This window comes from Cynocephalus volans, chromosome 4 (assembly GCF_027409185.1).
Source record: "Cynocephalus volans isolate mCynVol1 chromosome 4, mCynVol1.pri, whole genome shotgun sequence".
NCBI classification, from domain to species: Eukaryota; Metazoa; Chordata; class Mammalia; order Dermoptera; family Cynocephalidae; genus Cynocephalus; species Cynocephalus volans.
Genome location: NC_084463.1, coordinates 161,215,447 through 161,236,658, shown reverse-complemented (window position 1 = coordinate 161,236,658; position 21,212 = coordinate 161,215,447). Strand labels below are relative to the sequence as shown.

General features: G+C 51.9%; 3 protein-coding genes across 5 annotated transcripts; 1 reads left to right on the top strand and 2 right to left on the bottom strand.

The window, feature by feature from the left end:
- Positions 1–4,786: 4,786 nt before the first annotated feature.
- Positions 4,787–6,120, bottom strand: LOC134377288 (cystatin-M-like). The gene is made up of 3 exons (XM_063095934.1): positions 5,881–6,120; positions 5,296–5,415; positions 4,787–4,951 (listed from the first exon to the last, which is right to left on the bottom strand). Exons 1-3 carry the CDS (start codon positions 6,118–6,120, stop codon positions 4,868–4,870), a joined length of 444 nt encoding a protein of 147 aa, XP_062952004.1. The 3' UTR covers positions 4,787–4,867.
- A 6,051-nt stretch (positions 6,121–12,171) lies between these two features.
- BANF1 (BAF nuclear assembly factor 1) lies at positions 12,172–14,033 on the bottom strand. Its single transcript, XM_063093901.1, has 3 exons — positions 13,793–14,033; positions 12,962–13,100; positions 12,172–12,700 (listed from the first exon to the last, which is right to left on the bottom strand). Exons 2-3 carry the CDS (start codon positions 13,082–13,084, stop codon positions 12,554–12,556), a joined length of 270 nt encoding a protein of 89 aa, XP_062949971.1. The 5' UTR covers positions 13,085–13,100; positions 13,793–14,033; the 3' UTR covers positions 12,172–12,553.
- Positions 14,034–14,195: 162 nt separating this feature from the next.
- EIF1AD (eukaryotic translation initiation factor 1A domain containing) lies at positions 14,196–17,507 on the top strand. 3 transcript variants are annotated; one of them, XM_063093899.1, is made up of 6 exons: positions 14,196–14,430; positions 15,611–15,790; positions 15,935–16,043; positions 16,144–16,252; positions 16,423–16,473; positions 17,068–17,507. In XM_063093899.1, exons 2-6 carry the CDS (start codon positions 15,704–15,706, stop codon positions 17,210–17,212), a joined length of 501 nt encoding a protein of 166 aa, XP_062949969.1. In that variant the 5' UTR covers positions 14,196–14,430; positions 15,611–15,703; the 3' UTR covers positions 17,213–17,507. The 3 variants fall into 3 exon arrangements, with proteins under 3 accessions (XP_062949969.1, XP_062949968.1, XP_062949970.1); XM_063093898.1 differs by having other exon boundaries at positions 15,587–15,790; XM_063093900.1 differs by having other exon boundaries at positions 15,567–15,790.
- The last annotated feature ends 3,705 nt before the right edge of the window (positions 17,508–21,212 follow it).

Genomic DNA, 21,212 nt, shown 5'->3' with positions numbered 1-21,212 from the left:
GGATGATTTCCATTCCTCTGGGTATATTCCCAGCAGTGGGACTGCTGGGTCCTATGGCAGTTCTATCTGCCGTTGTTTGAGGAACCTCCATACCATTTTCCATAGAGGCTGCACCATTTTACAGCCCCAGCAACAATGTAGGACGGTTCCCCTTTCTCCACATCCTTGCCAGCATTTTTTATTCTGGTTTTTTGATAATAGCCAATCTAACTGGAATGAGATGGTATCTCACTGTGGTTTTGATTTACATTTCCCGGATGCTGAGTGATGTTGAGCATTTTTTCATGTGTCTGTTGGCCATTAGTATATCTTCCCTTGAGAAGTGCCTGTTCAACTCCTTTGCCCATTTTTTAATCAGATAACTTGTTTTTTTACTTGAGTTTGAGTCCCTTGTATATTCCGGTTACTAATCCTTTGTCAGATGCAGAGTTTGCAAATATTTTCTCCCACTCTGTAGGTTATCTTTTCCCACTTTTGATTGTTTCATTTGCTGTGCAAAAGATTTTTAGTTTGATAACTATTTGCTTATTTTTCCTTTTCTTGCCTGTGCTTTCGGGGTCATATTCATAAGTCTTTGCATGGTCCTACTTCCTGAAGTGTTTCCCCTGTGTTTTCTTTTAGGAGTTGTATAGTGTCAGAATGTGTATTTAATTTTTAATCCATTTTGAGTTGATTTTGGCGAGATGTCCAGGTTAGTTTTATTCTTCTACATACGGATGTCCAATTTTCTCAGCACCGTTTATTGAAGAGGCTGTCTTTTCCCCAGTGTACGTTTCTGGTGCATTGCTGCCATGCTTTCCTTGGGCATTTCTTGGCCTCCAAAGTCACCCCCACTAGTCCGTCCCTAGTGAGAGTGGTCTCTCTCAAGTGCGACCTGACTTTTCCCTCCTCCCCTGAGGCTAAGCCCCTCCATGGCTCCTGGCCCCCTCATGATACGGCCCAGGCTGCTTGCTTTGACCTTGCCTGGAGTCTCCACCTTCAATTCACCCAGCCCCTGAAACAGCCTTCTCTGAATCCTGCCCCCAGGCCCCCGGTTATGCTCCCTGCTGTTCTCACACCTTGGAGCCCCAGGGACCCTGCCCAAGGCTGCCAAACCCTCAAATTCAGCTCCATTATGCTTCCCCCGGAAGCCTTTCCAGATGCCCACACTGGCTGAGTTTCCCTCCTCTGGGCCCCTCTGCACCCCAAGTTTACACCAACCACCATGTGTTCCTTGTTGTCTGTCTCCGAGAGAAAGGCCGTTTCTGATTCATCTGTCTATCCACTGAGCACCTTGCAGTGTTCGTGGTCGTCGGTGTTATTTGATGGATGGGTTGGTAAGACGGGTGGGTGACGAGTGAATGGCTGGATAGGTGACTGCCTATTTGGGTGGGTGAATGAGTGGGTGGGCGAGTGGTCAGGGGCACGACTGCACAGCATGTTGAAGGTGTAGCTGGGCGGGTGGGTTTATGCAGGAAGAGCAGGTGGATGGAGGGACAGGTGAGTGTGGACAGGTGGACTGGCTGGATGGTGAGGGAATGGACAGGTAGATGGGGGGATGGACGGGCAGATGGTTGAATGGGTACCTGGAGAGGTATGGGGCAGATGAAGGGCCAAGCAGGTGGGTAGATGGGTGGGTAATGGGGACGGACGCTTCTCACAGTGATACTCAGAAGCCTCCGTGGTACCAGCAGACGTGGGGGCGCTGTTAGGTGTGGAAAAGGAGACACTCCAGAAATAGTGATCTAGGGTGACGTGAGTTTCCGGGGGAGGGGGAGGCAGGCAAGAAGAGCCATGTAGGTGGCGCTGGAGGCGCAGAAGGCCCAGCAGGCAGGTCAGCCTGGCCCTTGCCTCTGCCATCGCCCCCAGGCAGCAGGAGCAGCTGTTCCACTTCCTGCAGCTGGTGGCCGCGGTGGAGCATCAGCAACAGAAGTTCCGCTCCCAGGCATCGGTCATCGATGAGATTGTGGACACCGCATTCGAGGTGACCAGGCAGGATGGGGGGAGGGGCGATGCACGAGGCTGGGGACCTCTGGGCACTCGTGCCCAGAAGTGGCCGTGGGGAAGTTCCCCGGGCATTGGGGAGGGCAGAGGCTGGCACCGGCTCATTCACCCTCCCGTGCCACCCTGCAGGCTGGGGAAGAGGACTTCAGGAAGTGACCCCTGGAGAGGGATACCAGAGAGACTTCAGCGTCTGACAAGCTGTCCACAGGGGTGGGTTGGGACAAGTCCCCACATCTGCTGTAGTGATTGTCCTGGCCCTGCAGGGTTGGGGCCCCAAGAGAGTTTTAAAACCCCAGATGGCTCCGTGTCCTCACTGGCCGGCCCGAGGCACAGGGTCGGGAACTTGTGTGCGTGCACGTGAGTGTGGCACGTGAAGGGGGCTGTCTGGGGTCTTCTCCGGCCCACCAGTGCCCGGCAGCCTACTCGGCCCACCACCGCATTGGCAGCAGCCAGAGGGGTGACGCAGAAAGGGACCAGGCTCAGGTGCTGGCTGTGGCAGGAGGGGACAGAGTGGGCAGTGACCCTGCTTGGGAAAGAGGGTCTGCCTGGCCCAGGAGTCAGGAGAAGAACAGGCTGGAAGAACCTGGAGGTGTGAGGGCCTGGGACACCAGGGGACTACAGGAGTAGGGGCTCAGGCCTACCAGGACCCTCAGCATCCGGTGTAATGGTGCCAGTACCATGGAGATGTCATGAACCCAGAGGTGAGAGGTCATTGCCATAGCCTGCGCTTCCTGGGGTCAGACTGCAGAGGCTCAGTGTGGGGAGGGAGCGTGGACGCTGCTCGGGTGCTCGTGGGCTCAGGGCGGGGTGGAGCCGTGGTGTGTGTGGCCAGTGTCCCTCTGCTGGGGGGGAAGCAAGACAACGAGGCTGAGGGCTGCCCCCACCCTGCCTGGTTAGGGCTTAGATGAGTCCCCTACGTACAGCCGGAGCCTGGGCAGGATGGCCAGAGCCCACGTCCCCACTGGGGTGTCACGGGGGCACTGGCCTGTGCTGGGAGCTGGACACCTAGCACTGAGTCCAGCTCCGGCCCAGCTGTGGCCTGGGGCTCCCCATCCACGGTGGGGTGGGGGTGTCACTGTCTTCAACAGCCCCCTCACCTCTAGTGGAGGCTGTCCCGGGTGTAGCGCAGGCTGGAGGCAGTCTTGGTGACACTCCCGAGTGGAGGCTGAGGCCCACACAAGGTTTTGCCACCCCCCACCCCCACCTCCGGGCTGGACCAGACAGTGGAGGAGCCTCAGGGCCGCAGGACAGAAGCAGCACCTCCCCTGGGCGCCGCCTGTCTCAGGGCCCAGGAATGGACCGTGCAGAGGAAATGCCACCTGGGATTTGGGCAGATTCCAGGGGTGGAGAGGCCACCTGGCAGACGTCTCGGGACCTCCTCCCCACCACCTCACACATTCATTCAACAAGCAGACGTTTCCTGCCACCTACCCTGGGCCACCCCCATGCTGGGCCTCGTGCTCGTGCTTGAGGGCACCTGGGAGCTCGTCCAAGCAACACCCACCCCCAGCCCAGGCTGTCTTAGCTGCCACATGTGATAGGCTTGAGCAGAAGCAGGGCTGGAATTTGTCCCTGTGTCCCTAACACCTGTCAAATGCAGTCCCTCAGACTCCCAGATGGAGTCAGTGTTTATGTCCCACCTCCCCAGCTCCACCCTAATGTGGGCATGGGGACAGAGGGCAGGGACTGTACCTGGGCTGCTCCTTCTGAGGCCCAGCCTCGGGCAGGTGACCAGGCAGGCACCAGTGGGCTGTGGGGCCTTGCATGGAAGGAGGGGCTGCCGGGTGCCGTCCACAGCCACCTGCCTGGGCCTGACGGTGTCCCAGTTACTTCCTGTCCCGTCCCAGGTGTGGCTGTGTGGTTGTGTGTCTGAGGGACACCTCTGGGTGTGGCATGTGGGACTCTGGGTTGCGTGTTTGGGGTCTGTGTGTACATCTCCGGGTGGTTTCTCTGGGGTGTGCCGCTTGTGTGTGTTTTTGCTGGTGCTTCTGCGTTGCTAGGTGGTGTGTGGTTGTATTTGCTGGGTATGTGGCTCTGGGAGCATCTGAGTGTGTGTTGAGGGTTTCTGTGCATGTATGTCTGGTGTGTCCTAGGGTTGTGTGTGTGCAGTCAATGTGAACTGCAGCCTGAAATGCTGGTGTGCCAAACATGCTGCAGCTCGGTTTCCTTTAAATGGCGTTAAATGGAATCCATCCCTGCATCCCTCCTGTGGGTAGTAGATTTGAGCTTGGTCCCTCTGGGGCTTCCTGTCCAGTCCCATCCTAGGGTCTTGCCCAGGGCAGGGCACTGGGGGAGCCCATCTGGCATGTGGTCATGCTGTGGACTTGAGAGGCACTGTCCTAGCCCTCATGGTGTCTTGGCCTGCAGGGACTCTGCCGTCCCGGGGCCACATGCAAGGACAGGGATCTTCAGAGGTCGGTGGCTCAGTGTGCTGGGGCCTGTCTGGCTGAACCCACCCCGGGCCACCCTGAACCCCTTCTGGGTGCTGAGAGGGACAGAGCACAGGTGCCTCCCAAAGTATTCACAGACACGGTCCCTGTTCTACTCTCTTGTGTGGCTTTTTCTCCTGCCCCTTATCTCTGAGAATACTGTGAGCTTCTGGCTGCGATTGGGGACTCTGGAGGTTTGCTTCTCTATGTCCGTGATGCGGGGGTGTTTGGGGGACTCTAGGACTGGGGACTGAACCTTGTACCCCCAGCGTTATCCGGGCTGGGAGGGCAGATGCTCGGCTGGGAGTGTTGTGGGTGCCCTGTCAGCTGAGTGGGAGTGGGGCAGGGGGAGTGAAGCACTCACAAGGCACCTATGCAAGAGCAGAGCTGGCGATTTATTGCAAGGGATGTGGCCCAAGGGCCGCCAGCCCCGCCCGCGCCGTCCTGAGGGCCTGTTACAGCTGCACACAGTGGTGCTTTAGCAGCTGAGTGGAGTTCTGCCAGGGAACCACCAGCATCTCAAAGTCGCAGCGCAGCTTCTGTGGAGACAGCACGGGGGAGAAGGACGGGTGAGCCGGCTGGCCAGCCTCCTGCCAACAGCCAGTGCCCAGCCTGCCCAGACGCCCTGGGGCGAGAGAGGGGCAGGCACTGGCCTGAGGGACATCGAGTCAGGTGGCCGGGGCTAGATTCCAGATCCCACCAGCCAGTCCTTCACTGCCCAGGGAAGCCCCAGCCTCCTCCTTCCTGCAGGTGTGGTGGCTGAGTCATCCAGAAGGCAGACAGGTTCAGCCAGCGTCCGCCTGGCCAGCCGGACCCGTTCAGTCCACACAGCTGAGGGCTGCGGCCTCTGTGGGGTTCGGGGATCAGGGGACAGGGCTGTTACCTCCTCCTTTGCCCCAGCAGCCAGGGGGCAGGTGGTGAGGTTGATGCCGTCTCCAGCATTCTTCCGGCAGGCCGTGCTCCCCATCTCCACTGTCAGGTAGTACTTGATGCCAGCCACCAGCTGGGGACCATGACGGCAGGGACAGGTCAGGGATGCCAACAGTCATCCCAGATCCTGACCTATTGCCTCCCTCCACGTTCTCCAATTGCGCAGGGGCACGTTCCTCACCCTGGTGGGAATCCCTGGGAAGAGGGGCGCAGGCCTGCAGCCTGCAGGACGCGGGAGGCTCAGCAGCACTCAGGAGGCTGAGTCCCCATGGGCACACCTGCCCGCGCCTGCGCAGACCTGCCACCGCCACCGCAGGCTCCCCATTGCCCTATCTGCACTCCCCTCCCCAGTCCACCCCGTCAGGGCAGGACTCAGGGAGGCAAGTGGAGGCGAGTTGCCCAACACTGGGTTGGATCCTGTCTTTCTTTGAAGTTTACATATTTCGTTCATTGTGGGTCCTGGAACCCCCTGCGCCCGGGCAGCGTCTGTCTGTCCTCGCCTGCCTCACCCTGGCCCCTGTCCCTCGCCCCGCCACACCTGGCTCTGTGCCTTGAGGATGTGCGTGTCTCGGAAGTAGTAGAGGCTGTTGCTGCCCATGTTGTAGCTGGCCACGGCCGCCTGTGTCGCCTTCTGCACCTGCGGGTCGCTGGGGGACAGGTCCTGGCGTTCTCCTAGCATGCGCTCCCCTGTCCAGGCCCCAGTGTCGCGGGGTAGCGCCAGGAGGCAGAGTGCAAGCAGGGTCAGACCCAGTGCCAGCTTGAAGTTCAGACGTGCCATGGTTGTCAGTGCTGAGCCGCAGCCCTGCACCGCTTTTACGAGATCTACGTGCCGCTGGCCCCGCCCTCCGCCTTCAGTGCGCCCCCGCGACAGGTGCTGGGGGAGGCAGCCTGGAGGTCACCCAGAAGCCTGTGGCTTCCCTGTGCCTTCCGAACGCCCCACGTACTGGGAGGTAAGGGGCAGCACACAGGCACGAGGACCTTTGTGTGCCTAGATGCTGCCCTGCCCTCTAGGACACACGGAGTCTGGGGTGGGGGGGGAAGGACAGCAAAGATATCCAGCAACAAGTGCCACCATAGGGTCAGTTCACAGGACAGCTGTTAATATGAGCTGCCAAGAGCAGCTATGATCAAGCTCTTACTCTTGCCACCGTTTCCTACCTGTGCGACCTCGGAGAAGTTACTTGACTTCTCACTGACTCAGTTTCTTTCCCTGTAAAATGGATAAGAATTGGCCAGAAAGTGGGGGGGCGAGGGAAGGGGCTCTGCCATCTTACTGATTGTGTGACTTTGAACAAGTCCCTCGACCTTCCAGAGCCTCAGTGTGCTCATTTGAAAAAAGGTGACAACCCTTATTTTCTAAGGTTGTTCTGACATGGATGGCTCAAGACTGGGTCACCACTAGGTACACTGGGCATGTGCTAGATGGATCAACAAAATAGGGACCCCATGAATTTTTTAGAGTTCAGCACAGTTTGTACTTTTAATCACACGTTGCTAGGGATGGAGGTGGCTTATTGTCCTTGGGATACTAAGATCTTGTCAGTGCTTAGAGCCTTCAAGGGTCTTAACTGGGCTTGGAAGAGGTGGTGTTTTACAGGACCTGACAATCACTTGGCACTTAATAAGTGGTAGCTGTTACTGTGATAAATAAGTACACATTCAGCATATCTTCCCCCGCCTCCAATTTGGGGCTTCTCAGAAAGCCAGGACCACGAAAAGGAGGTGATTTCTGACGTGGACACTCAAACCAGAGTGTGGTCACTGCCCAATGCAGCTGCCAGCCTGCTTCCCAGCCCCCTCAGCCCAGCTGTGAAAAACAAGCTCTGCACCTCCCTGGGATTCCAAGGAACAGTCACAAGTTTGTTGCTCAGGTGTCTGCTTTAAAGGGACAGACTCCAGATTGTGGGAGAGCTGGCCAAAGCTTGGCTCGGTGAGGCCAAGGCCAGGCAGGGACCTTGAACTGAGAAAAGTGGGAGGGGATAGAGTAAGAGGCCCAGGACAACACACAGGGGAAAGAGGGGAGAGGCAGCCCCAAGGGGCCAGGGAGCCTCCTAGGGCTCCCACAGGTCTGCTCTCCCATCGCTGGGAGCTCAGCAACAACACTTACCTCCAACAGCTCCCTGAAAAACTAGCCAAGGCCCTGTTTCCCACTCACCAAGGGCCAGTGGGTGAAGGGTCACTGCTTCGTGCTGGTGCCGATGAGTCTTTTGCACCACAACCTAACAATTTCCAACAGCCTTTCACCCACTGGCCACTTAACACAAGCACCATTAGCTAGTAAGCATTATCCTCATTTTGCAGGTGAAAAAAGTCAATCAGGAAGGTGAGGAGACTTGTCGAAGGTCACACAGCTAGAAGTGGTGTCTTGCTGAGAGAAGAGGGAGGGGGAAGGGAAATTAATCACTGGGCTCTTGCTTTGTGCCAGGCCTTGCACCAGGGATTCAGCATATGTTCTGCCAATCTCATAATGGTTCTGCAGAAGCAGTGAATATTGCCTCTTTCTACAGGGAGGAAATGGGAGGTCAGAGGGGAAGGTCAGTGGTGGGGCCTGGAGTGGCACCCATGTGCCAGTGACATCCTGGTGTGTGAGTTCTGGCTGCTCCATAGGGATATGTATTAGTCTGTTTCTGTTGCTTATAACAAAATACATGGAACTGGGTGAATTATAAAGAAAACAAAATTTATTGCTTACAGTTTCTGAGGCTAAGAAGTCCAAAGTCCAGGGAGCACATCTGGTGAGAGCTTTGGTGGTGGAAAACAGTATGGTGGTCAAAGAGCAGAGCCCAACCTCCTCATTCACTCTCCTTTTAAAGTCCTCAGAACCTTGCCCCTGACCACCATTATTAATCCATTCAATACAGCAGTCCTACAATCTAATCACCTGCAATTACCATAATAGGATTTTCCCACCCTCTTTTACACTGTCACAGTGGGGACTAAGTTTTGGGGGGACATTCAACCCAAGGCAGGACCTGAGGGCTGCTGTGCAGGGGGGTGCTCCCTGCATGTGGGGTGTCCCTGGGAGGATGTTTCAGAGCTGGACTCTATCCTGTCTGGACCACTCCAGCTTTCAGAGGAAGGCTTGGGCCATTCCTGAGCTTGAGGTTGACTATACCCACTGGCCACAGGGCACAGCCTCCAGTTTTGCTGAGGCTTAGGCATCCCAACCCAGGTTGTCCACAGCACCTGTCACTTGTCCCTGGCCTGATGGGTCTTGATGACCAGCGTAGGCTCCTGACATCTCCTTCCCTCTGGGATCAGGCCCTCCAGGGCCTTCTTGCTGCCCCTAGAACCCTCTTCCTTAAACCTTGCCTGGGCGTATATTTTCTCTCCCAGGCTCTGCTCCCCTTTTCCTGTCACATCACATCCTGGAAAGGAGGCCTTACAGCAAGGCACCCTGTGGTCCAGCAGTGACTAAAGCTCCCCTCCATGACAGAATGCTCCTCAGTGTCAAGGGCTTTAGGCTCATTAACTGGTGGCATCTTTGCAACCCTGCACTAGCAGACAGAGGAGGAAACTGATGCTCAGAGCAATGAAGCAACTTGCTCCAGATCATATGGTGAGTAAAGGAGGATCTGTGCCCAGAAGTGGGACTGGCTGGCTCTTCAAGGCTACCAGTCAAAGATGGGAGTGACAGTAAAGGGAGCCCTGATTCCTGCAGGGAGGGAGCAATCTGGAAGGGGCTGACAGTAACAAGCACCTACTATGAGTCTTCACACCACTGCGCAGGCTGGGGAAGGTGTCTCAGCATTGTTTGTCCAGGTAGCCTCCCCTACTTTCTTCCCAGGGACAGCAGGAGCCCTTCAGGACCCTGGAGTGCATGGGTTGGGTTCACCCCAAGCTCCAGGCCGATCTGAGCAGTCATGACTAGACTGCCTGAGGGAGTCAAGCTCTGGCTGGTGGTTAAGTGCAGAGGTGGAGAGGGGGAGGCAGGGACTGGGTCAATAATGCTGACTTCCAGGCCCACTTATTCCCCCAGGCTAAAGGGTGGCCAGGCACGTCTTGTTGGGCATGGTGGGCTGACACTTAGATAACCTGACTCCCACCCCTCACCACCCAGGTCTGCCTTCTCCTCCAGCATTCCAAACCCTGGTCCCTTTGTCCTGCTGGCTGTCACAAGATACATTCCCCATGCTCTATGTCCCCTGCTGCCCCAGGACTGATCCAGGAACTTGTGTGGGATGCAATATGAAGCCCAGATAGGGTTTGTGGACTGCCAACCTGTCATGGGCACTGCCTAGGCCCTAAGGGAGAGGCGAGAAAGCCCTGTCAGAATCAAAGCCTGTGGGTGAGCCAGGGAAAGGCAAATAAGGAAACTGAGCAGACAGTGCAACTGGCAGGCTTCCACCAGGGGCCCAGTGCCGGAGCCAGGGGAGGCAAATCCAGCAACCAGCATGGGAGGGAGCCACGGGAAGGGCTTCCTGGAGGAGTCTCCATTACCTCATAGAGCCCTAGCAACAGTCTGGCAGCATCAGAGCTCAGGTGCGGGGAGGCCATGGCCCCACCACACCCCCACCTAAGCACACCAGGCCTGTGTCAGCACCACGCTCAGCCAGTGAGCAAACCGGCCATCCGTATATGGGATCCGAACCCGGGGCCTTGGCGCTATCAGCACCACACTCTACCGAGTGAGCCACGGGCCGGCCCAACACACCAGGCCTGTGATGGCATCACAGCACAAAGGTCGAGGCTGAGGGGACTCTGGGTGACCCTGGACCCATCCAGGAAAACATCAGAAGCAGTATGGTCTGAAAATCCAGGGAGAACCCTCATTTCCACCTCAGTCTGGGCTTCAAACTAGCCCCCTTCCAAAGTGGCCTGTAGTGCAAGCTGGGACCTGCTATGGCACCTGGCGACTACCACGGTGTGTCACTCACCCTTCCCAGGTCCATCCTTGCGCTGAACCATCACCCCTGCTAACAACAGTTTCCTGACCTACCACATAATTGTTCCATCCCCAGGGCTTTATCTGTGGTGACCCTCTTCCTTCTATTACTCTGAGATGTAGCTAATACACAGAAAAGGGCACAGCCCCACACTCGCTCAGTTTTAACAAGTACAGACTCAATGTACTATGCCCCACAGGTCGAGAAACAGAAACTGCACTCCTACCCCCACACCCTCCCACTCACCATGCTCCCTTCCTCTCCCAAAAGTAGTCTTTTGCAATAAGGTTGGCTTTTGCAATAAGCATTCCCTTGGTTTTCTTTCTAGTTTTACCATCCATGGCAAGAATCCCTAAGTAAAAACTTACTTTCCAACTTTACACTATTTTGTTTTGCTTCATTCACTCCATACTATGATTCATCCACAGCACAGACATTGCTCACTTCCACGGCTGTGCAGTTCTAAGATGTGAATGTGCCACAACTTCCCTCCTCCAGTACTGACAGCTGTTAGAGCTGTTCCCAGCTGGGGGCTATGTAAACAATGCAGCTGTGACTGCTCACGCAGGTCTTGGTGCAGGTGCCCAGGAGCTTCTTCGAGGCAGTCCTGAGTGGAATTGCTGGGTCACAGGGTGTGTCAGTTTTACTAAATAACCCCCAACTGTTTTCCTGAAGTGTTCATACCAATTTACACTCCCACCACCTGGTTATCAGTTCCTGTTGCTCCATGTGCTCATCAACACCAGGTAGTGTTCAACTTTAACAATTTTTGCCAATGGGTGGGTGTTAATGGTACTTGCATTTCTGACTACTGAAGTTGAACACATTTTCAATGCTTGTCGACTTTTAGGCTACCTTCTTTGCGGATGGCCTTTCAGGTCTTTTACCCGTTTTTCTATCATGTCCTCTGCTTTTTTCCTGACTGCACGTCTGTGTGCTCTGAATACAGTTCTTTGTTTATATTGTTGCAAATATACTTTCCCACTCTGGTTTTGTCACTTCATTCTCTTTATGGTATCTTTAGACAAAGAGAAGTTTGTAATATTAATAATTTGATGATTTTCTCTTCTTAATTTTTCTCTACCCTGAGATCATGAAAATCTTCTCTTATACCAATTTTTGTATTTGGGTTTTAGTATCTGTCATTCTTACCTCACCAGACAATAAACCTTATGAGGAAAATTCTGTCTTGTTTATACTTTCATCTGGTCCCTACAACAACCTCATTATCCAAGTGGGGAAACTGGGGCTCAGAGCGACTGAGTGACATAACCAAGGAACATGGGCTCCCAGGTATTTCCAAGTTACAGTTTAAGTTCTAGTCTGGCTACTTCCCAACAGCAAGTCTAAAGGGAAAATACTTAGTCTCTCTGAGTCCCAAGTTTCTACACCTGTAAAAGAAAAACAATGACTATTATAGTGGAAGAAAAATACATTTGCAAAGATCTTAGCTTCAGGACTAGTTCATATTAAGTGTTCAGGAAAGAACAAAACTAAAATGTACTGAATAGAAGAGAGCAGGGCAAATGGCAAGAGCCCCGCCCACCCCTTCCAGAGGCCAGGAGAGCAGATGAAGTCGTACCTGACAGGTGAACTCTTACCCACTTCCGGCCCACCCTCTTCCTGGTACCTCTGACTCCCACTGACTTTTCCACCAGGTGCAGCATTGCCCAGCTGTTGACTTGAGAGACTTCTGGAACACCATAGCCATTTGGTTCCCAGGAAGAGATCAACCCACATTCTCTCCCACATTACTCAGGGATTGAGACACTCCAAGGCATCTGCCCAAGGCCCACGGGGCTAGGGTGGCTGCCCTACAGGAGCAGGAAGGGGAGCTGCTAGTTTCGGTCTCTACTGATAAGGACTGCGCCAGACCTGGTCAGCCCCTGGGGAAGTGGCAACTTCCAGCCCACTTGCTTTTCAACACAAAGCCCAGTCAGTCATGAAGGCCACTGACTTTATTAATCTAAAAAACTTTACAAGGACGACTGTTCTGCCAAAAAGGAGCCAAATGGCACCAAACAGACCAGAGATGAGGATGGGGGTGAAGGAAGGGCCAGTAATTCACTCAGGAAAGCTGGTAATTGTCACCAAGAACTGGCAGGGTAAGGAGAAGGAAGGGAGATGCATGCAAGTGTGAGAATTCCAAAAAAGTTGAAATGGCAATGGGAGAGAACTCCCAAAAGACCCTGGAGTACGTAGAAGGTGAGTACAACAACAGCAATCTTTTCCTTTGTAGAGGACAGGGAAGGAGTCCCCCCCACTCAACTGCAAACTCAGAAGACTCAATGCTGGGGCTGGGGATTGACGGCACCCCAGACAGCATCACAAGAAGGCATCACACCACTCTCGGAGGCAACCAAAGCAGTCCCGGGACTGCTTGGCATTAGCGCCACATGTGTCCTTCAGCCACTCCCGGAAGAGGTCTTCATCTTTCTTTAGCACCAGAAACTGGCCAAGGACCACATAGGCCTGCAAAACAAAGGGCACACCACTAAGTGCTCTCCGGGGGCTAAGAGCAAGGTAGCCACTTCTGTGGCATTCAAAGCACACAAGCCTGGGAGGCAGGGCAGCTTCTGTCCGCACCTCATTTCCTCCAAGTGGCCAGGCTCTAGCTGCCTCCTCAGATTATACACCACTCTCCACCCCACAACAAACAGGCTCACTTTTCCTCGCTCCCAATCTGTAGTCTCCCATCCCCAGCCCTCCTCAGTACACGCAGCCACCCCACACCTTGTCAAAGCCCCTTTCCTCCAGCTTCTTGCCCAGGACTTCACCAATCCCGGCCAGGCTCCCCACTGGCTTTTCCCCCATGGGCTCTGCCACGAAGTCTCGGTGCTTTTGGGAGGTTGTCATCTTGATCAGGCTCAATCTGGGAATCTCAAGAAAACGCAGGTTAGGGCTGAAGACCTGGACCTCGCCAAGGCCCACTAGCAATCTCAAACTAAGCGGAAGCTAGACAACAAATATGATGGCTTGCTCGATCCCCTTCATTTCACAGACGAGACAACCGGGGTCCGGGGGAAGTCACTGTACAGAAGAGAAGTCTCTTCTACGTCCCGCGGGACCTGAGTCTTGGGACTGCCCCAGAGGAAATACTTTCCTACGCTAACAGCTGGCGCACGCGGGGCAGTGAAAAGATTCCCAGAGTTCAGTAGCCAGGGCCCGCCCTGAACTTGTCGCTTCCCCTGTGACCTTGGCTGGGCAAAGAAGGCACAGACTCTGCCTGGAACCACCACCTGGTGGGAAAAGCAAAGGCAGGGTCTTCGTGCCTCCCCCGCCCTCCTAGGCGCAGGCCCAGAGCGCCGCACGCCAGCTCCCGCAGCCCCGGGGGCTCCACGCCGCGCTCCCTCCCGCGACCCCGCCCCCAGCGCGCGCCGCCCCGCCCCCTCCCGCGGCCCCGCTCCCACGCGCCGCGCCGCGTCCCGCCCTCGCCGCGGCGCGGCCAAGCCCTCTCCGACGGTGCATCCTCCTGCCCGCCACAGCGTTTCGGCCCTTTCCTCCCCTCTGCCCCGCGCCTCCTCTAGCCTCCAGCTAGGGCACCGCTCCGCAGCTCGCGCTCACCGGCAGCTCCGGTTCCTGTAACGGCTCCTCGCGCCAACCGGCCGCTCCCGCCGATACCTCAATCCACTAGAACTTTCTTCGGTTTCCGCTTCCGGGTCGCCTCAAGAACCGCCTTAAAAAAAAAAAAATCCAAGTTGGGCACTTCTAGCCACGTAGAGCCATAGAGTTGAGGCCCTTAAGGCCTCCACAGCCTCCTTCCCGGTCCTACGCGGGAAGCCGAACCGCCTTCTATGACCTAGTTTCTCTGGAAGCTCTTCCGGTTTGAGGGAGAGAAGGTCTGAGAAGAAAACTTCCGTCCCCTGGTGCCCGGCGCCCGGAACTCAAGGACCTCGGCTTGGCCGACCTGGCGGTGGGAAGAGTTAGATGAACGGACAAGAGAGGGGAAGAATGGCCAGGAGGCTTCCGAGAGAGCACCGGAAGTACAGTGCTCAGAAGGGTCCGTCTCAGGCTCGCGTCGCTCTCGGCTGGTGGGAACCGGGGACGCCGGCGACCTGAGTGCAAGCTGGCGCTACCATCGTCACCGCCGGCAAGTCCCTTTTCTGTGCTTTCGTTGGCTCAGTCTTGAAGTGAGTCGAGGACGAGCCACTCTCAGAGTCCATCCTGGAAAACGAGGTTGCCAGTGGGAGCCGAGAGCCAGAGTAAGTGTGTCTTTCCTGAGGGTTTTTCTTCAGAGGCAGGGAGGGAGGGAGGGAGGGAGGCAGGAGACGGCAACGAGAGATGACACGTCGGAGTTTGCTTTGGAAATCATCACTCTTGGTGGTACCGACTTTCGTCTTCTACGTACCTAAGTCAGAAATACGGCAAATGGGGCCGGCCCGTGGCTCACTCGGGAGAGTGTGGTGCTGACAACACCAAGGCCGTGGGTTCGGATCCCATATAGGGATGGCCGGTTAGCTCATTGAGTGAGCGTGGTGCTGACAACACCAAATCAAGGGTTAAGATCCCCTTACCGGTCATCTTTAAAAAAAATAAAAAAGAAAGAAATACGGCAAATGCCGCAGACCAATCCTTACCTCGACCTTTAAGTAACTCGTTCCTGGCTTGGACCATCGCGGAGGTCACCTAATTGTTCTCTGCCTGTAGTGTGTTGAGAGATTGAGTATCTGTGTTGTGTAGTTCCAGACGTGGGATGTACAGGCATGTTTAGAAAGATAGTTTATCTCGAAATACTGCCATTTGCAACAACATGGATGGACCTTGAGAGAATTATATTAAGTGAAACGAGTCAGGCACAGAAAGAGAAATACCACATGTTCTCACTTATTGGTGGGAGCTAAAAATTAATATATAAATTCACACACACACACACACACACACACACACAAAAAAAAAAAAAACCGGGGGGAGGGGGAAGAAGATATTACAACCACAATTACTTGAAGTTGATACGACAAGCAAACGGAAACGACATTGTTGGGGGGGAGGGAGGAGGGAGGGAGGTTTTGGTGATGGGGAGCAATAATCAGCCACAATGTATATCGACAAAATAAATTTAAAAAAAAAAAAAAAGAAAGAAAGATAGTTTATCTCAAATGCCTTCTGGAGAGGTTGTCAGAATGATTTTTCTGAAACACATGTACAGTTTTATGATCACACCAGAACTTATGGTAACAGGAGTTATTTTTATATGACGTAGGTTATGTTAAGTACTTATCTTATAACAGTGTTGAGTTAGCTATTTTCTCTTGGGCCTAGAGAAATTGAAAAGTTGGGAAACAGCCAGAGCAGGATTTGAATCCAGGCTCTTAGACTTCAAGGCCCATGTTCTTACCAGGGCACTGTGTCACTCCTCAGTAAAAGGCCCCTCCTCATCTTCAGAACAGTCCTGGGTTCTGAGCCTGCCATCCAAGGAACTCAGGAGGAGGAGTTGACAGTCTCTTCATCCCAAACCACCCTGGGACAGGACCCAGCATGTCTCAGGCCACCAAGAGGAAGCATGTGGTGAAGGAGGTGCTGGGGGAGCACATGGTGCCCTCCGACCAGCAGCAGATTGTGAGGGTGAGTGCACTGGACACAAGCTGCTCTGCCTCCAACCCTTCCACTCCTTCTGGGCTCCTGGGGTGGGGGTAGGGTTCAGTGCAGCCCAGATAGTGTTTGATCTGACTGATGAGGCTGGCTGATTCTTGGTCTCTCCTGGACCAGGTACTCAGGACCCCAGGGAACAATCTGCATGAGGTGGAGACAGCCCAAGGGCAGCACTTCCTGGTGAGCATGCCATCCAAATACCGTAAGAACATCTGGATCAAGAGAGGTGAGAGAGGCAACCCTCTAGGAGACAGAACCATTTCCTGTGGCCTTAGCTTTCCGCATTGCAAGCAGTCCTGACTTTGCTTTTTCTCTTCTCACTACAGGGGACTTTCTCATTGTTGACCCCATTGAAGAGGGAGAAAAAGTGAAGGCCGAGATCTCCTTTGTGCTGTGCAAGGACCATGTGCGCTCTCTACAGAAGGAGGGGCTCTGGTAGGATGGTCCCCTCAATCACTGGCGTGCTTGCTTCTGGGGGGATTGACTTCCTAGCTAGGGAATCAGGGGAGGGGAGATTATGGCATCCCAGGCATGGACAGCTGGAACAAGCTTTTTGCTGAAAGGTGTCTTTGTCCTCTCTGATCCTGGCTCTTCTCTTGGCACAGGCCTGAGGCCTTCTCTGAAGTGGCTGAGAAACGCAACAGCAACAGGAACAGGTGAGGAACAAACCTTGGGGTAGAGAAGACAGAAAATACGGGTTCATGTCTTGGTGTCTTGAAGGAAAAATAGAGCCTTCTTTTCTCCCTACATCGAGTACATGGTGATGGCTCCTAAATATGTGCTACAATATGTGGTTATGAGTATGGCTTCAAAGTCAGATGCCCTGTGTTAAAATTCTGGCTTTGCCACTTATAGCTCAGCAACTTTAAACAAGTTAGTCTTTTAAGACTCTATTTCCTCATCTATAAAATGGGAGTTCTGTGAAGATTAAAGGATACAATGCTTGTAAAATTGCTTAGTACAGTACCTGGCATATAATATGGGTCCACTGTTAGTATTCCTAACTGAAACCAATGGCTATAGCAAACTTTTGGGGTCGGGGGGAGGGGCATTTACCTATTTCTTTGGCCATTTTTTCACTGTTTGCTCTGATTCTATCCCTTCTTTTAGTCTTTAAGGGGGTGCTGCATTTTGGCAGGCCTTTGGAGCCCTGACAGCTTGGCCAAATGGTCCTCCTTTTTGGGACTCCTTAATTGCAAATCTGGTTTTCCCAGAAGGTGTCGGGCTAACTCTGCTCCTCCTCCACACAGACAGACTCAACCAGAACTCCCAGCCGAACCACAGTCATCGGGAGAAAAGTCCAGCTCTGGAGATGATTCTGATCTCTTTGTTAACACCAACCGCAGACAGTATCACGAGAGTGAAGAGGAGAGTGAAGAGGAGGAGGCAGCCTGAGGTCCTGGGACCCACTTCTCTACTTGCTCAGGGACTAGTCCCTAGCAACTCTGGGCTTGGACATTCCCATAGTGCTCTGCAGATCTTCACCCTGGGATGGGGACAAGGCAGGGCCCCTGTCTGAACTGACCTTCTGGCCTGGAAAATTAAATCCCTAGTGGGTAGTGACTTGTACTGGTGTCTGAGTGGCTCTCTGTGGGGAGGGGGACTTGTGGTTATGTACAAAACTGCTCCTTGGTGTGGCGGCTTGGTGGGCCAGTGGGCTGAATGGGAAGTAAATGGGTAATGGCTGGAATCTTTCTGAGGTAGTTTGTTCTCTTTCTCTCTCATTGGGCAGTTAGAAAGTGTCAGGCCCTGTGCGATGTCTCCTTGTATGTGTTTAACAAGTGGGAGCAGTCCCACTTCATTGCTTGCTTGGAGTTTATATGGATTCAAACATTCAGGATTACAGCCCTAGGACATAGTGCCCACCTGCCTCTAAAAGACACTCAGGACAAATCCCATGGTGCCTGGTGAGCTGCTTTCCCTGCCTTTAGTCATCTGTTACTATGGGAGTGCTCACCTCCATGCTGCTGTGTACGTCCCCTGGTTGGACCCCAGCTCTCCCATTCTTATCTGTCACTTGCAGATTATATGCTATGTGGTCAGCAAACCTCTGTATATATTTAGCCTTGTTTTGAATGGTTCGTCCATCTCTTGATTTTATTGGAAACCTGGTTGTTCAGTAACGTTTTAAATGGAGGCGACTTTTTTACCCTCACCTTTTGTGCCTCAGTATGAGAAGGTAGGGTTGGTGGCCTCCTTGTGGCTACTCAGACCATCAGTCTCCACCACCCCTCTTGCAAACCATGTCATCCCACTTCTTTGAACCTTTTGCCTCTGGCTGTATGCTCTCCCTCTTCAACACTGGCATTGACCTTGTCACTGCTCAGTCATAGAAGAGTTTACGTCCTACTGATTTAGTCTTCCGCTTCATTATTTTCTATATCACATGGATGGAGCTGTTCAACCCTATGGCTCCCAAGTTCCTTGATGTCCCCACCACTAATGCCTTTGTCTTCTTTTCTGGCCCGCAATATATATCCCTAGTCACTCCCTTGACCCTTGACATCACTAGGAATTGCAGCACCTTTTGAATTTAAATACTTGTACATTCACCACCTTCTGGCTTTCTTGCTTCCTTATTCGAGTACCTCCTCTGCAAAATTTTTTTATCCTCGTCCTCCAAGTCAGCCCTGACATTCTCACCACCCCTCCTGTCTTCACTTCCCTCAGTGAGCAGCATCAGTCCCATGGTCCATACCTTCCACTCCCGTCTTACTCCATTCTGTTCATCTAGTAAAACCCTAAACCTGGGTGAACCCAATCATTCATCTCTGCCTGAACCCGAGTCACTATTATCACGCTAGAAAACAGCCAACCTGGCTCACCAGTTGTACCCTAAATTCATAATTACAAACCTCAAGTGGACGCTCAGCACTGCCCAGCTGATCTACTCTGGGATGTCTCTTTCAAAACTTCTATTTCATCTACCAGTTCTCCGTTCCCGTGGTAATTACCGACCACAGCTCATACTTCATTAAGAATTAGTAGCCATTGGAGGGAACTCGCACCTCATTACCAAGTCTGCAAATGTGCTTGTGCACCTCCCTGTTTTTTTTCTTCCTGTTGTAAGCCGATGGCACTTAAGCCTTTCCTCTTGTGCTTTGGAGGCTGTTTCTTCTCTTTTTTTTGTAAGGACTTTGTTGGGGTTTTTTTGTTGTTGCTGGTTTTTTGTTTATCATTCTCTCTACTATATGTGTTAGCTTAGCATCAAATGTGCTATAGAATCTCGTTTCTGAAACAATCAGGAAAACCTGTATTGATCCCCACATCCTCTCCAGCTACCGCTTCATTTATCTGATTTTCATTCACTTTCTCTTGTTTGCTTAGTGTAGCTTTAAATATGTGCGTATATATGTATGTGCATCTACACGTGTATAAAGTGTTATGTATGTATATATACAAAAACCAGATGAGTTAAAGATATGTATGTGTGTGTATATTTATCTTTATCTTTTTTTCCCTAAAGAGAGTCATTTGTCCCTATACCATTTATTGAAGGTTCATTCTTTTCTCACTGGAAATACTTTTCAAAAAATAAACTAAATTCCTGTACACACTTGTATGTGGATCTCTTTTTGGAATTTCTAATCTAACCCCGTTGGTCTTTGTGTCTGTACCATATTTTATAGTCTGATTGATACTTGCTAGGCCGCTCCTCCACCCCCACCCTACCATTCTGTGGCCATTTCATGTTTTCATATTTTCTGTTACATAAGAACTTCAGAATGGACTTGTCAATTTTCATCTAAAAGTGCTGTTGGGATTTTCATTGGCATGGTTTTAAATAGTTTGATTTGGAGTGATGAATGCTGACATCTATTGAGATAATAAAAATATTTTGTTTTATTATTGTACTGAATTACATTAATCATTTTCCTAATGTTGAACCAACCTTGCATTCTGATATAAATCCTGCTTAGTTTTACAGTGTGTTATTTAGGATTTTTATGTTTATTCCTGGGCCAATTTCACTTTTTTTTTTTTAATAATCTCCCTGTTCTATGTTGATATTAATATTATGCTGGCCATACAGAATGGGTTTGAAGATGTTTAATCTTCTTCAGGCTCAAATAGTATATAGAACAGGAATTTGTTTCTTCAAAATTTAGTAGAAGTTATTTAAAAAACATCCATGCTTGGTGTCTTTTTTAAAGAAAGATCTTTAACTGACTTTTAGTTTCTTCTGTGGCATTCTGTCTCTGAAGTTTTCTATCTTTGAGTCAGTTTTGGTAATTTATATCATTGTAGAGTCATATATCTCATGTATATTTAAACTTTTTAGGCAAAAAAGTTATGCTTAATATTTGTTATTTGGGACTTTCTTTATAAGCAACAAAATTGAACTCAAATTAGCAGACTCAAGCAAGGACCCATTGGCCTGAGGTCTAAGAGTGGCACTTCAGGCAGAGCTGATCCAAGGCCAGCACGATTCCTCAGGACGCTCTCCTCGTTTGTCTTGGTTGTCTCTGCTCCTGGTTGATTGATCCCTTTTCCTCCTTCAGGTGTTTCCTGCAGGCAACGCTAGTTTATACGTAGTCCTTATAGACAAAGAGTTTCTTCTTAAGGATCCCTGTGTTTCAGGGAAGACCAATTGATCTTGCTCAGATCACTTGCCCTGTCCTGAGCCGTCACTGTGGCCAGGGTTGGGGGCCGGAGGAATGGATGACTTGGGAGAGACAGGATGAGTGACACCTGATCCACATGACATGTGTTTCCCATCAGGTAGAGAGGTTCTATTACCACAAAAAAGCAGGGCCAGGTGTGAGGGCAGATAAGACCAACAAACATGTCCTATATTCTGTGTATTTCGTGTTCTTTGGCTAGCTTGGCAACAGCTAGGTCTGTCTTCTTTCTGGGCCTTTTCCTTCTGTTTCTTTGGGTTTATGTGCTCATTTCTAGCTTTTTGAGTCGTATGCTTAGTTACTTTAATTTCAGTCATTTTCTAATATATTTAGGGCTATTCATTTTCCTCTAAGTACTTCTTTTACTGTTCCTGACTTTATCGTGTGTGTTTGTGGGAGGTTTTTGTTTTGGGGTTTCTTAGGGGGGCATTGTATCTGTAAGCTTAGTCTTATGTTTTTATCCACCTCTCTCAGTGATTCTACCCAATAACACCCCCCCCCCCAAGATTTTTAAATCTTCACTTTTCCATTTCTTATCAGCCATTTAGCTTCTGTGGATTGTAGCTAAGAATTTTGATGGAGATAGGGCTCTGCATACTTCTGCCCTTTGTCATTTTCTGAAGCTGAATTCTACTTCTATTCTCCCATCTTGGTGGTGGGATCCAACTATGTATGAATAGGTTACCCAGGCTGAGCTGACTGTTCTGAGAGCCCTTTATCTCTCATGCTGTGACCAGTCCATGTGATTGGTTGTCTCATGGTCCTGACCCCTC